Here is a 10,963-nt window from a genome sequence, read left to right as displayed (position 1 = left end):
TCCCACTTTAAAATTGAAAGAATAAAAACGTATTAAGGAAATAGCTTAATCCTGGGGAAGGGTGGGCTTTAAAAGCTATAGATGGTAATTTAAGAAAGCAAACAAAACATTTCAAGCACACCAAGGGCATTCCAAATACCCATGAGCCACCATCAGCTTAAGCAACAAAACATTACAGATACAACTCAAGCCCTGCATGACTCCTCCCAGATTCCCTTATCCTTCATCTGTCCTCAGAAGTAACCACTATTCTGAATTTGGTGTTTGTGTTTCCCACATTTATATATTTTTACATGGGTATGAATCTATAAAAAATATAGTAACATTATTTTTCATGTTTATTTTTACAAATGTCATTGTATATATTTTGAGAACACAATACCTGCACTATACACACAATTCAAAAGTACAAAAGCATCCACAGTGCAACGCAATGTCCTCCTGTACCTAGTCCCCTATACTGAGCAACTAACGTAACCAGTCTTGTGTGTATCTTTAAACAGACACACTCTATATATAAAAGCAGTCACACTTAAGATACAGATTTGCCCCTGCCTTTTATACATAAGTGGTAGGCATATTGAACACACTGTTCTACTTTTTCCTCTTAAAAATACACCTTGGAAATTGTTCTCTAAAATATACAAAGTTTCTCCCTTTTTCTTCCTTAATGTTTGCAAGGTATTTCACTATATGGATAAACCATAACTATTACACTATTAGAAAGGTTACTTCGAAAGTTTTGTATTAATATTTACAACAATATGGCAACAAATAACCCATTATTTCATACACATGAGTACATCTATAGAATAATTCCTAGAAGTTGAATTGTTAGGTTAAATTTAATAAATGCTGTCACTCTCTCATGTAGAGGTAGGATACCAATTTATACTCTACCAGCATTGTATGAGTGGTTCTGTAGGTTTCTAAAATTTATATAAATAACAGCAGACTATACATATTCTTATGCACTTGCTTTCGAGGTCTAACCTTATATTTTTAAGATTCATTCACACTGATGTATATAGCTCTAGTTCATGTTTATATTTTTTACTTAAAGGAATTTTTAAATAACTTCTACTATGATTCATTCACAAGGAGTACAGTTACCTATGTAGCTGAAATTGCAGTTTTACACAGAAATACTTACGAACTTAGGCCAAGCTTGGTGGCTCATGCCTGTAATCCCAGCACTTTGGGAGGCTGAGGTGGGTGGATCACCTGAGGTCAGGAGTTCAAGACTAACCTGGCCAACGTGGTGAAACCCCATCTCTACTAAAAATACAAAAAAAAATTAGCTGGGCGTAGTGGTGGGCGCCTATAATCCCAGCCACTTGGGAGGCTGAGGCTGGAGAATCGCTTGAACCCAGGAGGTGGAAGTTGCAGTGAGCTGAGATCGCACCATTGCACTCCAGCCTGGGCGACAAGAGTGAAACTCCATCTCAAAAAAAAAAGAAAGACTTACCAACTTAATAGTTTATATGTATAAACAACTCATTTGCCGAAGATATACCCAGCCTACCAAAGAGATCATCTTCTCTACAAAAACTAACAAAGACTGCCATTTTAATGATATGACTCTTTGCTCATCCATGCTTTTTTTGGGCAGAGGGAAGGCCCACAAGGGCATGGAACCTAACATCTTGATAAGTAGAAGGAAAAAAAAAAGATGCCTTGGAAACAACAAAGACAATTCAAGCATAATCACAAAATAACCCTAGTTTTCTGTAAACTTTCCTCTCAAAATGCTACCACTAAGTAACCAAACAAATTTTTTGGCCTATAACAGGAAACAATCACTCCGAACTTCCAGCCTACTCTCCCCGCAAAATTAAATTTCCTATAAGCCTGGAATATCATACTGAGACTTTTTGTGCATTATCAGTATCATATATTTTATTAGATCCCTCTTCATGTTAAATTTACCAATATGTGTAACTAATTTTTAAAGCTTTCTTTATTCCAACTTGTCTAAATATATGGCTAACCCTATTATTTGCAAGAACTCTTGCATAATTAAGGCTGTTGGTGTTAATTACCAACATCACCACGATAGTGGCCATTTCTGCCTGTTCACTGAGTATCCATGTCCCCCTTTCTCTCTCCTAACAACACCCATTTATGTGTAGGTGTCTACCCTGTCCCCCCACACTATCCAAGTACTTAGAAGATGTCTCCCGACCCAGCACAGTGGTTCAGGCCTGTAATCCCAGCACCTTGGGAGGCCGAGGCTGGTGGGATCACCTGAGGTCAGGAGTTCGAGACCAGCCTGGCCAACATGGTGAAACCCCACCTCTACTAAAAATACAAAAATTAGTAGGATGTGGTGGTACACGTCTGTAATCCCAGCTACTAGGGAAGCTGGAGCAGAAGAATCACTTGAACCCGGGAGGCAGAGGTTGCAATGAACTGAGATTGCGCCAATGCACTCCAGCCTGGGTGACAAGAGTGAAACTGTCTCCAAAAAAAAAAAAAAAAAAAAAAAAAAAAAAAAAACTGTTCCCTGTTCACCACATGCACACTAACATCTATCTACTGCTTTTTGATTTTTTGATTATGGCCATTCTTGCAGGAGTGAGGTGGTATCACATTGTGGTTCTGATTTGCATTTCCCTGATCATTAGTGATGCTGAGCATTTTTTCATGTTTGTTGGCCATTTGTATATCTTCTTTTGAGAACTGTCTATTCATGTCCTTAGCCCACTTTTTGATGGGACTGTTTGTTTTTTTCTGATTTATTTGAGTTCATTGTGGATTCTGGATATTAGTCCTTTTTCAGATGTATTGATTAGGAAGATTTTCTCCTACTGTGTGGGTTGTCTGTTTACTCTGCTGACTGTTCCTTTTCCTGTGCAAAAGCTCTTCAGTTTAATCAGGTCCCAGCTATTTATCTTTGTTTTTATTGCATTTGCTTTTGGGTTCTTAGTCATTAAATCCTTGCCTAACCCAATGTCTAGAAGGGTTTTTCCAATGTTATCTTCTAGAATTTTTACAGTTTCAGGTCTTAGGTTTAAGTCCTTAATCCATCTTGAGTTGATTTTTGTATAAGGTTGAGAGATGAGAATCCTGTTTCATTCTCCTACATGTGGCTGGCCAATTATCCCAGCACCATTTGTTGAAAAGGGTGAACAGGGAACACTTCTACACTGCTGGTGGGAATGTAAACTAGTACAGCTGCTATGGAAAACAGTGTGGATATTCCTTAAAGAACTAAAAGTAGAACTACCATTTGATCCAGCAATCCCTTCTGAAAAGAAGTCATTATTTAAAAAAGATACTTGCACATGCATGTTTATAGCAGCACAATTCACAATTGCAAAATTGTGGAACCAATCCAAATGCCCATCACTCAACGTATGGATAAAGAAACTGTGGTGTATACACACACACACACACACACACACACACACACACACACACACACGATGGAATACTACACAGCCATAAAAAAGGAATGAATTAACAGCATTTGCAGTGACTTGGATAAGAGTGGAGACTATTATACTAAGTGAAGTAACTCAGGAATGGAAAACCAACATAGTATGTTCTAATCACTGATATGTGGGAGCTAAGCTATGAGGACTCAAAGGCGTAAGAATGATACAGTGGACTCTGGGGACTTGAAGAGTGGGAGGGGGGTGAGGGATAACAGACTACAAATATGATGCAGTGTATACTGCTCGGGTGATGGGTGCACCAAAATCTCACAAATCACCACTAAAGAATTTACTCATGCAACCAAATACCATCTGTACCCCAATAACTTAAAGAAAAATTTAAAAAATAAAACAAATTTTTAAAAAAAGAAGATGTCTCCCACCCGCCCACCTCTCTTGCACACACACATCAAAGGGTGGGTCATATTCCTTCAAGGGCAATGCCATCCTCCTTGCTAATGCCTGCTTAGGAATACAAGCATAAGCCAATTGGCACATGGCATTCCTAGCCAGAGGGACTGGATGAGCCAATGAGACTCATAAGAGGTATGCTGGCCTTCCCTGCTGGAAGGACTTATCTGTGGAGAGAAAACCACAGATAAGTTCTTTACTAGGTGAAGCTGGATTTTCTATTACTTGTGGCAAAAAGCATCCCAACTGTTAACTTAAAAAATGAACAGGTTAAAGATTCTGATCAACATCAACAAATGTGATTATGAACAGATTTAACCATATCTATGAAACCTATGATCCTTGGACTAATATTGGCCTTTGTACATTTGGAGAGTTTGTTGACTTTAACAGAATATGGTAATCCAAGAGAAGTTCATGTGGGTGGAGAAGTGAAGGTTAAGAAACAGCAAAGTCACTGGAGACATTCATGTCACAGCCATATCACAGATCAAATCCAGAAGATGAAAAATCTCTTCTTGCTTTACTACCTGCCATGCCAAAAACCACTTAGCAAATACGAAAATAGACCTGGCCGGGCACGGTGGCTCACGCCTGTAATCCCAGCACTTTGGGAGGCTGACATAGGTAGATCACCTGAGGTCAGGAGCTCGAGACCAGCCGGGCCAACATGGTGAAACCCCATCTCTACTAAAAATATGAAATTAGCCGGGTGTGGTGGTGGGCGCCTGTAATCCCAGCTACTCAGGAGGCTGAGGCAGGAGAACTGCTTGAACCCGGGAAGCGGAGGTTGCAATGAGCCAAGTTCGCACCACACGGCACTCCAGCCTGGGCAACAGAGCAAGACTCCGTCTCGGGAAAAAAAAGAAAAGAAAAAAGAAAAAAAAAAAAAGACCCGACTTCATGCAAGCATTCAAGTCTATATTAGGGGAATGATGAACACCCTAATCCAGGCAGAACTCTGGGAAGGGGTGGGGGCAAAAATGAAAATTTTTTTTTTTTTTTTTACAAACACTTGTAAACTAAAAAGCAGTTTGTAATTGCTAACAAGAAATATCATAGCCAAAGATAAAGTTAAAACTTCCAGGGTAAGAAACATCTTACTGGCCTTATATGGACCTGTCCTAACAGCTGTTATTACCCAATTCTGGCATTTGCTCCTTACTTCCTCCTGACATTGTCCACCTTGCCGATTTTCATAAGAAGGTTCAGGCAGTTGCTTCCCTGTGGGATATACAACAATTTTCCAAGTCTATGACTCAGAAAATGACAAGGGAAGGAAAGGTTCTTCTCTTCTAACCCTAAATAAAATCAGAAAACGTTTAGCTCTGGAAGAGTAAGGCTCAGTTGAGTTACCGTACAGACTTTGGCAAACTTTTTTTCTTTCAAGTCAATATTTACCAAGAACTCAGTATATGCAAGTCAGTCTATTATTTATCCAAAGCCAATGCATGAATTATTTTTATCAGTTCCAAACTTCCTTTCTCTGCATCCCTTAGAGCAAAGTCAAATATGTTAAAGAAAAAAAAATCATGCCTCACAAAACTTGCAATTAAACGTTTTTTGCCAGAATTGGTGGACTGTAAAGCAAGCTTATTTCCAGAATATTGTTTTGAAAGAGTCCACACTTTTCTTTTAATTTCAATAGCTTTAGGGGTACAAGTGGCTTTTGGTTACATAGATGAACTGCATAGTGGTGAAGTCTGGGCTTTTAGCGTACCCTTCACCCGAATGGTGTACAATGCACCCAATACACCTTTCTTAAAACAAAAGTTCAAATGATGTGCACTTAAAGCGTTTATTAGAATACAAATAACCTTTGAAAATAAGTGGAAACGAACTGTACTAATAAAGTAATAAATACTATCTGGAGGCAACATCTGAACTAACAACCAAGTTTCGCAAGGAGAAACTCCTGTTAATTCGGAAACACTAAAGGCACAGTCTCATTCAGAACGTAAACCATGCATCGCAAATACTGAACCAGTTTATATTCACTAACTGCTCCGAAGGAAACCAGTGATCTTTTCCGACGACATGGCCTTTAAAAAAAATGATGTAGGCTACCCACAAAGAAACCTTACTTCTGCGGAAACACATTTCGCACTCGGGAAACAGCAGGGGCCGGTAAATCGACAGCCTCCTACAGAGGACGGAAATACGGACAACGCCGAGGACCGCCAAGGAAGCGATGGGCTGGCCCTGAGCCAAGGGAGCACAACCCGGGCGCACAAGAGGCCGCCTCCCCGGGGATCGCGCCCGGTGCCCCCTCCCAGCACCCAGAGCGCGCCGCGCCGCCCGCCTGCCCCGCCTGGGAAAGTTTGCACCTTCGCATCCCAGCCCCTCGCACCTACCAGCCCCTCCGGCCGCGGCGCCGTCGCCATGGCGACTGGCCCCCACCCCACCCCCACCCCCACCCGGCCTGTGCTGGCCGCGCCGCAGCCCCGCGGCGGTTGGGGAGAGCTCCCGCAGGATCCGGGACAGGGGCTGCCCAGCCCTGGAAAGAAGGGACGCAGCGGGCGGGGGAAGATGAAGAGGTGCGGAAAGCGGAAGTCGTGCGGCTCCCCAGCTGGGGCCAAGCCTCGTCCCGCGGGTTCTCACCCTTCACTTTGCCGAAGGTGCCGACCCCCAGCGTGTCACCCAGGATGTAGTGGCCGATCTTCACCCGCCCGTCGTGTTTCTGCTTCTCGGCTGTCGCCATCTTTCTCCAGGAACTGAGTCTGCGCATGGCGCTGCGGGAGGGGGCGGAGGGGGCGGGAAGGGCCGCGCCGGGGGCGGGCGGGGAGGGGGTGGGGACGCGGGAGGGCAGCCGCCGAGCCGAGCCACCGCCCTGCGCCGCCAGCGCAGGCCCGCAGCCGCCGTCGGGCGCAGACGCTCCCCCTGGCGGGGCGGGCGGGGGCTGCCAGGAGAATCACCAGTACCCGCCTCCTCGCCCCGCATCCTCGGGCCTGGGCGCCCGCCCACCGGCACGCGGAGGGGCTTCCTGGAACGATTAGGCGGACCGTCGCCCCCAGGCTCCTTTCTCCTCTGGCGGAGTTTCTGCCCGCTGCGATCTCCCCTAATTACCACTCTGCGGTCGGAGAAGAGCCTTCTCCGGGTGACTCCAGAGGGGAGATGAGGACTGGGAAGCCCGCTTGAGTGATGCAGATCTGTGGCTTGTTAACGAGAGCCGCGTGAATTAAAGCAAGGCAGGGGACACCGCCCTGCCACTGCTTTCTAACCTTGGTTTTCATCTTTCCTTCTGGGATGGAATCTAGAAGCCGCAGGAGTTTTCACTTGCGTCTGTGATGGAGTTTCCCGCTTCCCGCCCCCCCTCCCCACGAACCCGCGCTCTTTTTTCGCTTGGAGCCCGTAAGTTGCTAGTGGGCACCACGATGGCTCTAGGAACGCTGTCAGTGTTTTCTTCTGGAGGTGATCCTGAAATTTCCTCCCCAAAGCAAGCTTTGTTGCGAGGAGCAGGCCGGGGATATGTGCAAGTGAATATGTTTTCCAAGAGGGGGATGATACGCAGATCTTTTGGTGTATAGGAATTAATACTTTTAGATTATCAGTAAAATGTATACGTTCACTGGACTGAGAACAAGGCTTAACGGCTACATCAACCGGATCAACAAATATTTATTGTACTTGTAATGAGTAATACTTAGTCTATTATATAAACATAAATGGAACCATACCATAGCATAAAGTCTGCTTATTTTTCATAAAATGTTTGAGTTTGTTACTCAATTCCACTCCTCTAATTAGTAGTCAAAATCAAGTGTTCTGTTTTAAAAAGTTTATATTCTCTCAATTTTGGAATGTCATAGCATTGGGCCAATGTCAGTGGCCCCCAAAAAAATTGTACCTTTATGAAAAGAGTATAAAAAAAGAAAAAAACTAAAAATGTCATTTTTAATCCCACAAAAATCAATTACCCAACTCTCCTGATTTTCGCCTCTCTGTTTCTGAAATCAAAGTAACACGCATTAGGCACTGTTTTGTTCCAAGGAAGATATTGCAGGGGAAGCAAAAGTTTCTGCCTTTGAGCTTAGAATTACACCAGATAAGCAGGAAACAGTTCCAGCTAGCCTTAATCAAGTTCCTACTGTATTGAGGACTGCACATTGTTTGAAGGGCAAAAAGTTAAGAAATCTTTGATTACTGATGTATTTGGGGGGCAGGTGGTTATAGTGGTTACTGTTGTAACTTTTGGTGTCTGGCTTTTTCACTTTTATCTGTTTGCCTTGTGAGTTTCTACACAAGGCATCTCTGTAAAGCAGAATTTTTGGATTTTGGATCTCTGTAAAACAGAAATAGCTCTCTGGATTCCCGTGTTGGGCAGGGAACCTTAAACTCCCTCCCCTCCCCAAATAGCACCTTAAATTACTTTAAGTTTTTATTATATCTAGAATTTAACCCAGGAAAGTTCTGCCATTTCTTCTAACCTGAAAGAAAAAGATCTGACAACATCTCTTCTCAGGCCCAAGGGTGGGAGAGTGCCCCTAGGAGAAAAAAAAAAAAAGGAAAAGATCGCAAAGTACCTCAGCTGTGTACTACTCACTGAGCATGTTGCAAGGGAATAAACTGAAGCTGGGTTTTGCAAATCCATTTGCCAGTCTCTTCATGAAACTATGAAAACTCAACAAAGTAACATAACCTTTTTTTTTTTAGTAGAAACATCGGTTTGTTTCTGCTTTGTGCTGTTGTAGATTATAATCCTATTTAATAAATAGTCATTAAATGGCATTTACACTTAAAAGCATTGTTGGGGAGATAAAACCTAGAATTATAGATCAAAAAATTGGATAGAAACTTAGACATCATCTTATCCAGTTTCCCATAGTCTCTGTTTAAAGCAGCTTTAATTGCTCAGTGTTTTAATTTTGGTTTTGTTTCCATTCATGTTGAGTTAAAAACTGAATCCAATTCACTGTTTGTAAGACTACTGTCTTAAGAAGCCTCCTGTATTCCTTTGCTTTTTCTCTTAATTACCTTTTTAAATTTTTTGTCACATTTTCTTCCACCCTGTCTTCCTTTCATTCTCCCATTGATCTATCCCCAAATGTTCACTTCCTTCATTCTTCAAGCTTTTGTTAACTGCCAGACGCTATAGAAAATTTCATTTTTCTAAAAAACGAAAAGTCATGGTCCCTACCTTGAAAGAGCTCATGGTCTACAGTAGCAGTCATCTATATTCCACCATCCCCCACCCATCCAGGAGAGAGAATATTCACATACTCAACATTCTACCAGGGAAAGCAAAGATAAGGTAGACTGTGGCTTACTCTCAGTTTCCTGACCTATCTGTTGTAACTCTACCCCATCTCAGTAAAATGTATTGGAATATAAGTGGGCAGGAGTTACACTAGAGAAGTAACTTCTTTTTTTAAAGAGGCACTTCTTCTGTTGCCCAGGCTAGAGTGCAGTGGTTAGATCACAGCTCACTATAACCTCAAACTCTTGGCCTCAAGCATTCCTCCTACTTCAGCCTCGAGAGAGTAGCTAGGACTTACAGTGCACACCACCACACCCGACTATTTTTCATTTCATTTGTTGTAGAGATGGGGATCTCCCTATATTAACGAGGCCAGTCTAGAACCCCTGGCCTCAAGCGATCCTCCCACCACAGACTCCCAAAGTGCTAGGACAGCAGGCATGAGCCACCAAGCCTGGCCTATAGAAGTATACTTACTTGACTCCTTTTTAGTTTAAGTGGGGGAAAAGCAGACCGGGCACAGTGGCTGACACTTGTAATCCCAGCACTTTGGGAGGCCGAGGCGGGCAGATCACCTGAGGTCAAGAGTTCGAGACCAGCCTGACCAACATGGAGAAGCCCGGTCTCTACTAAAAATACAAAATTAGCTGGGTGTGGTGGCATGTGCCTGTAACCCCAGCTTCTCAGGAGGCTGAGACAGGAGAATCATTTGAACCCGGGAGGCAGAGGTTGCAGTGAGCTGAGATCGTGCCATTGCACTCCAGCCTGGGCAACAAAAGTAAAACTCCGTCTCAAAAAAAAAAAAGTAGGGAAAAAGTAAATTGTTTGCAAACTTAAGTACTGTAGCTTTTATTAGTACAAATAAATTACAGTACATCTCAGCACTGATGAAGACATAGCAACACTGTGGTGGAGAATGTCCAGCCTCATGGAGGAACTGTGTGGTTAGCAGTTAGCTGCTTCCTCTCTAGCCCTTTAGACATTGTAAGGGAGCAGGTGCCTCCTTGGAGTCTTTTCTTCTCAAGGTCATTACAGCATTACTAGACTGTACACTTCCAGGTGGATATTAAACTTCTCCAATGACTATCTCTAAATATGGTGGCTGGAACTAAAACTTCTGAGTACTACACTGCTATTAATGCAGCCTAATATTTCCTTAGCTTACTTGTAGCTACATTGTAACTAATATTTTATTTTTGTTAAACAAACGCTATGTACTGGGCAGTTTGCTAGATCCTAGGGACTTAAAAAACAAAGGAACATGGTTCTCCCTTCTAATAGGAGACAAAGCAATGTTATAGGTGCTATAATAAAAACACAAGTCTAGGCAATGTAGGGAGATTCTGTCTTTACAAAAAAATATAAATTCAAAATTAGCTGAGTCTGGTGGTGCACACCTATAGTCATAGGTACTTTGGAGGCTGAGGTGTGAGGATCAGTTGAGCTCAGGAGGTAGAGGCTGCAGTGAGCTATGATTATGCCACTGTACTCCAGCCTGGGTGACAGAGCAAGACCCTATCTCTTAAAAAATAAATAAAAATAAAAACATATATGGTGCTAAAGACCATTATGAGAGGTCAGGATAACCTTTATCTGTGGAGATCTGCCAAAGCTTTAACTTGAATCTGTTTGTGGAGAAGTATTAAGAGATGATGTTTTCTACACACAAAAAAAGGGAGGCCACCCAGGCACAGTGGCCCACGCCTGTAATCCCAGCACTTTGGGAGGCCGAGGCAGGAGGATCACTTGAGCTCAGGAGTTTGAGACCAGCCTGGGCAACATTGTGAGACCTCATCTCTACAAAAAAATACAAAAAATCAGCCAGGCATGGTGGTGCATGCCTGTAGTCCCAGCCACTGAGGAGGCTGAGGTGGGAGAATCATCTGAGCCCAGGAGGTCAAGGCTGCAGTGTGTC

General features: G+C 42.9%; 1 protein-coding gene across 3 annotated transcripts in view; it reads right to left on the bottom strand.

Annotated features, from left to right (window-relative positions):
* The window catches only part of PRKAA1 (protein kinase AMP-activated catalytic subunit alpha 1), a 40,185-nt gene extending 32,413 nt beyond the window's left edge, over positions 1–7,772 (bottom strand). For 2 of the 3 annotated variants that reach the window (XM_055245437.2, XM_055245438.2), the window contains exon 1: positions 6,453–7,748. In XM_055245437.2, the coding sequence (XP_055101412.1) occupies positions 6,453–6,579 (127 nt within the window). In that variant the 5' untranslated portion in view covers positions 6,580–7,748. Of the gene's footprint in view, positions 1–6,452 lie in introns of all 3 variants that reach the window. The other variant, XM_055245440.2, reaches the window with a different exon arrangement.
* Between the last annotated feature and the right edge of the window lie 3,191 nt (positions 7,773–10,963).

This window comes from Symphalangus syndactylus, chromosome 16 (assembly GCF_028878055.3).
Source record: "Symphalangus syndactylus isolate Jambi chromosome 16, NHGRI_mSymSyn1-v2.1_pri, whole genome shotgun sequence".
In the NCBI taxonomy this organism is placed as follows: Eukaryota; Metazoa; Chordata; class Mammalia; order Primates; family Hylobatidae; genus Symphalangus; species Symphalangus syndactylus.
The sequence above is the reverse complement of the archived record's forward strand: the minus strand, read 5'-3'. Positions and strand labels throughout refer to the sequence as shown.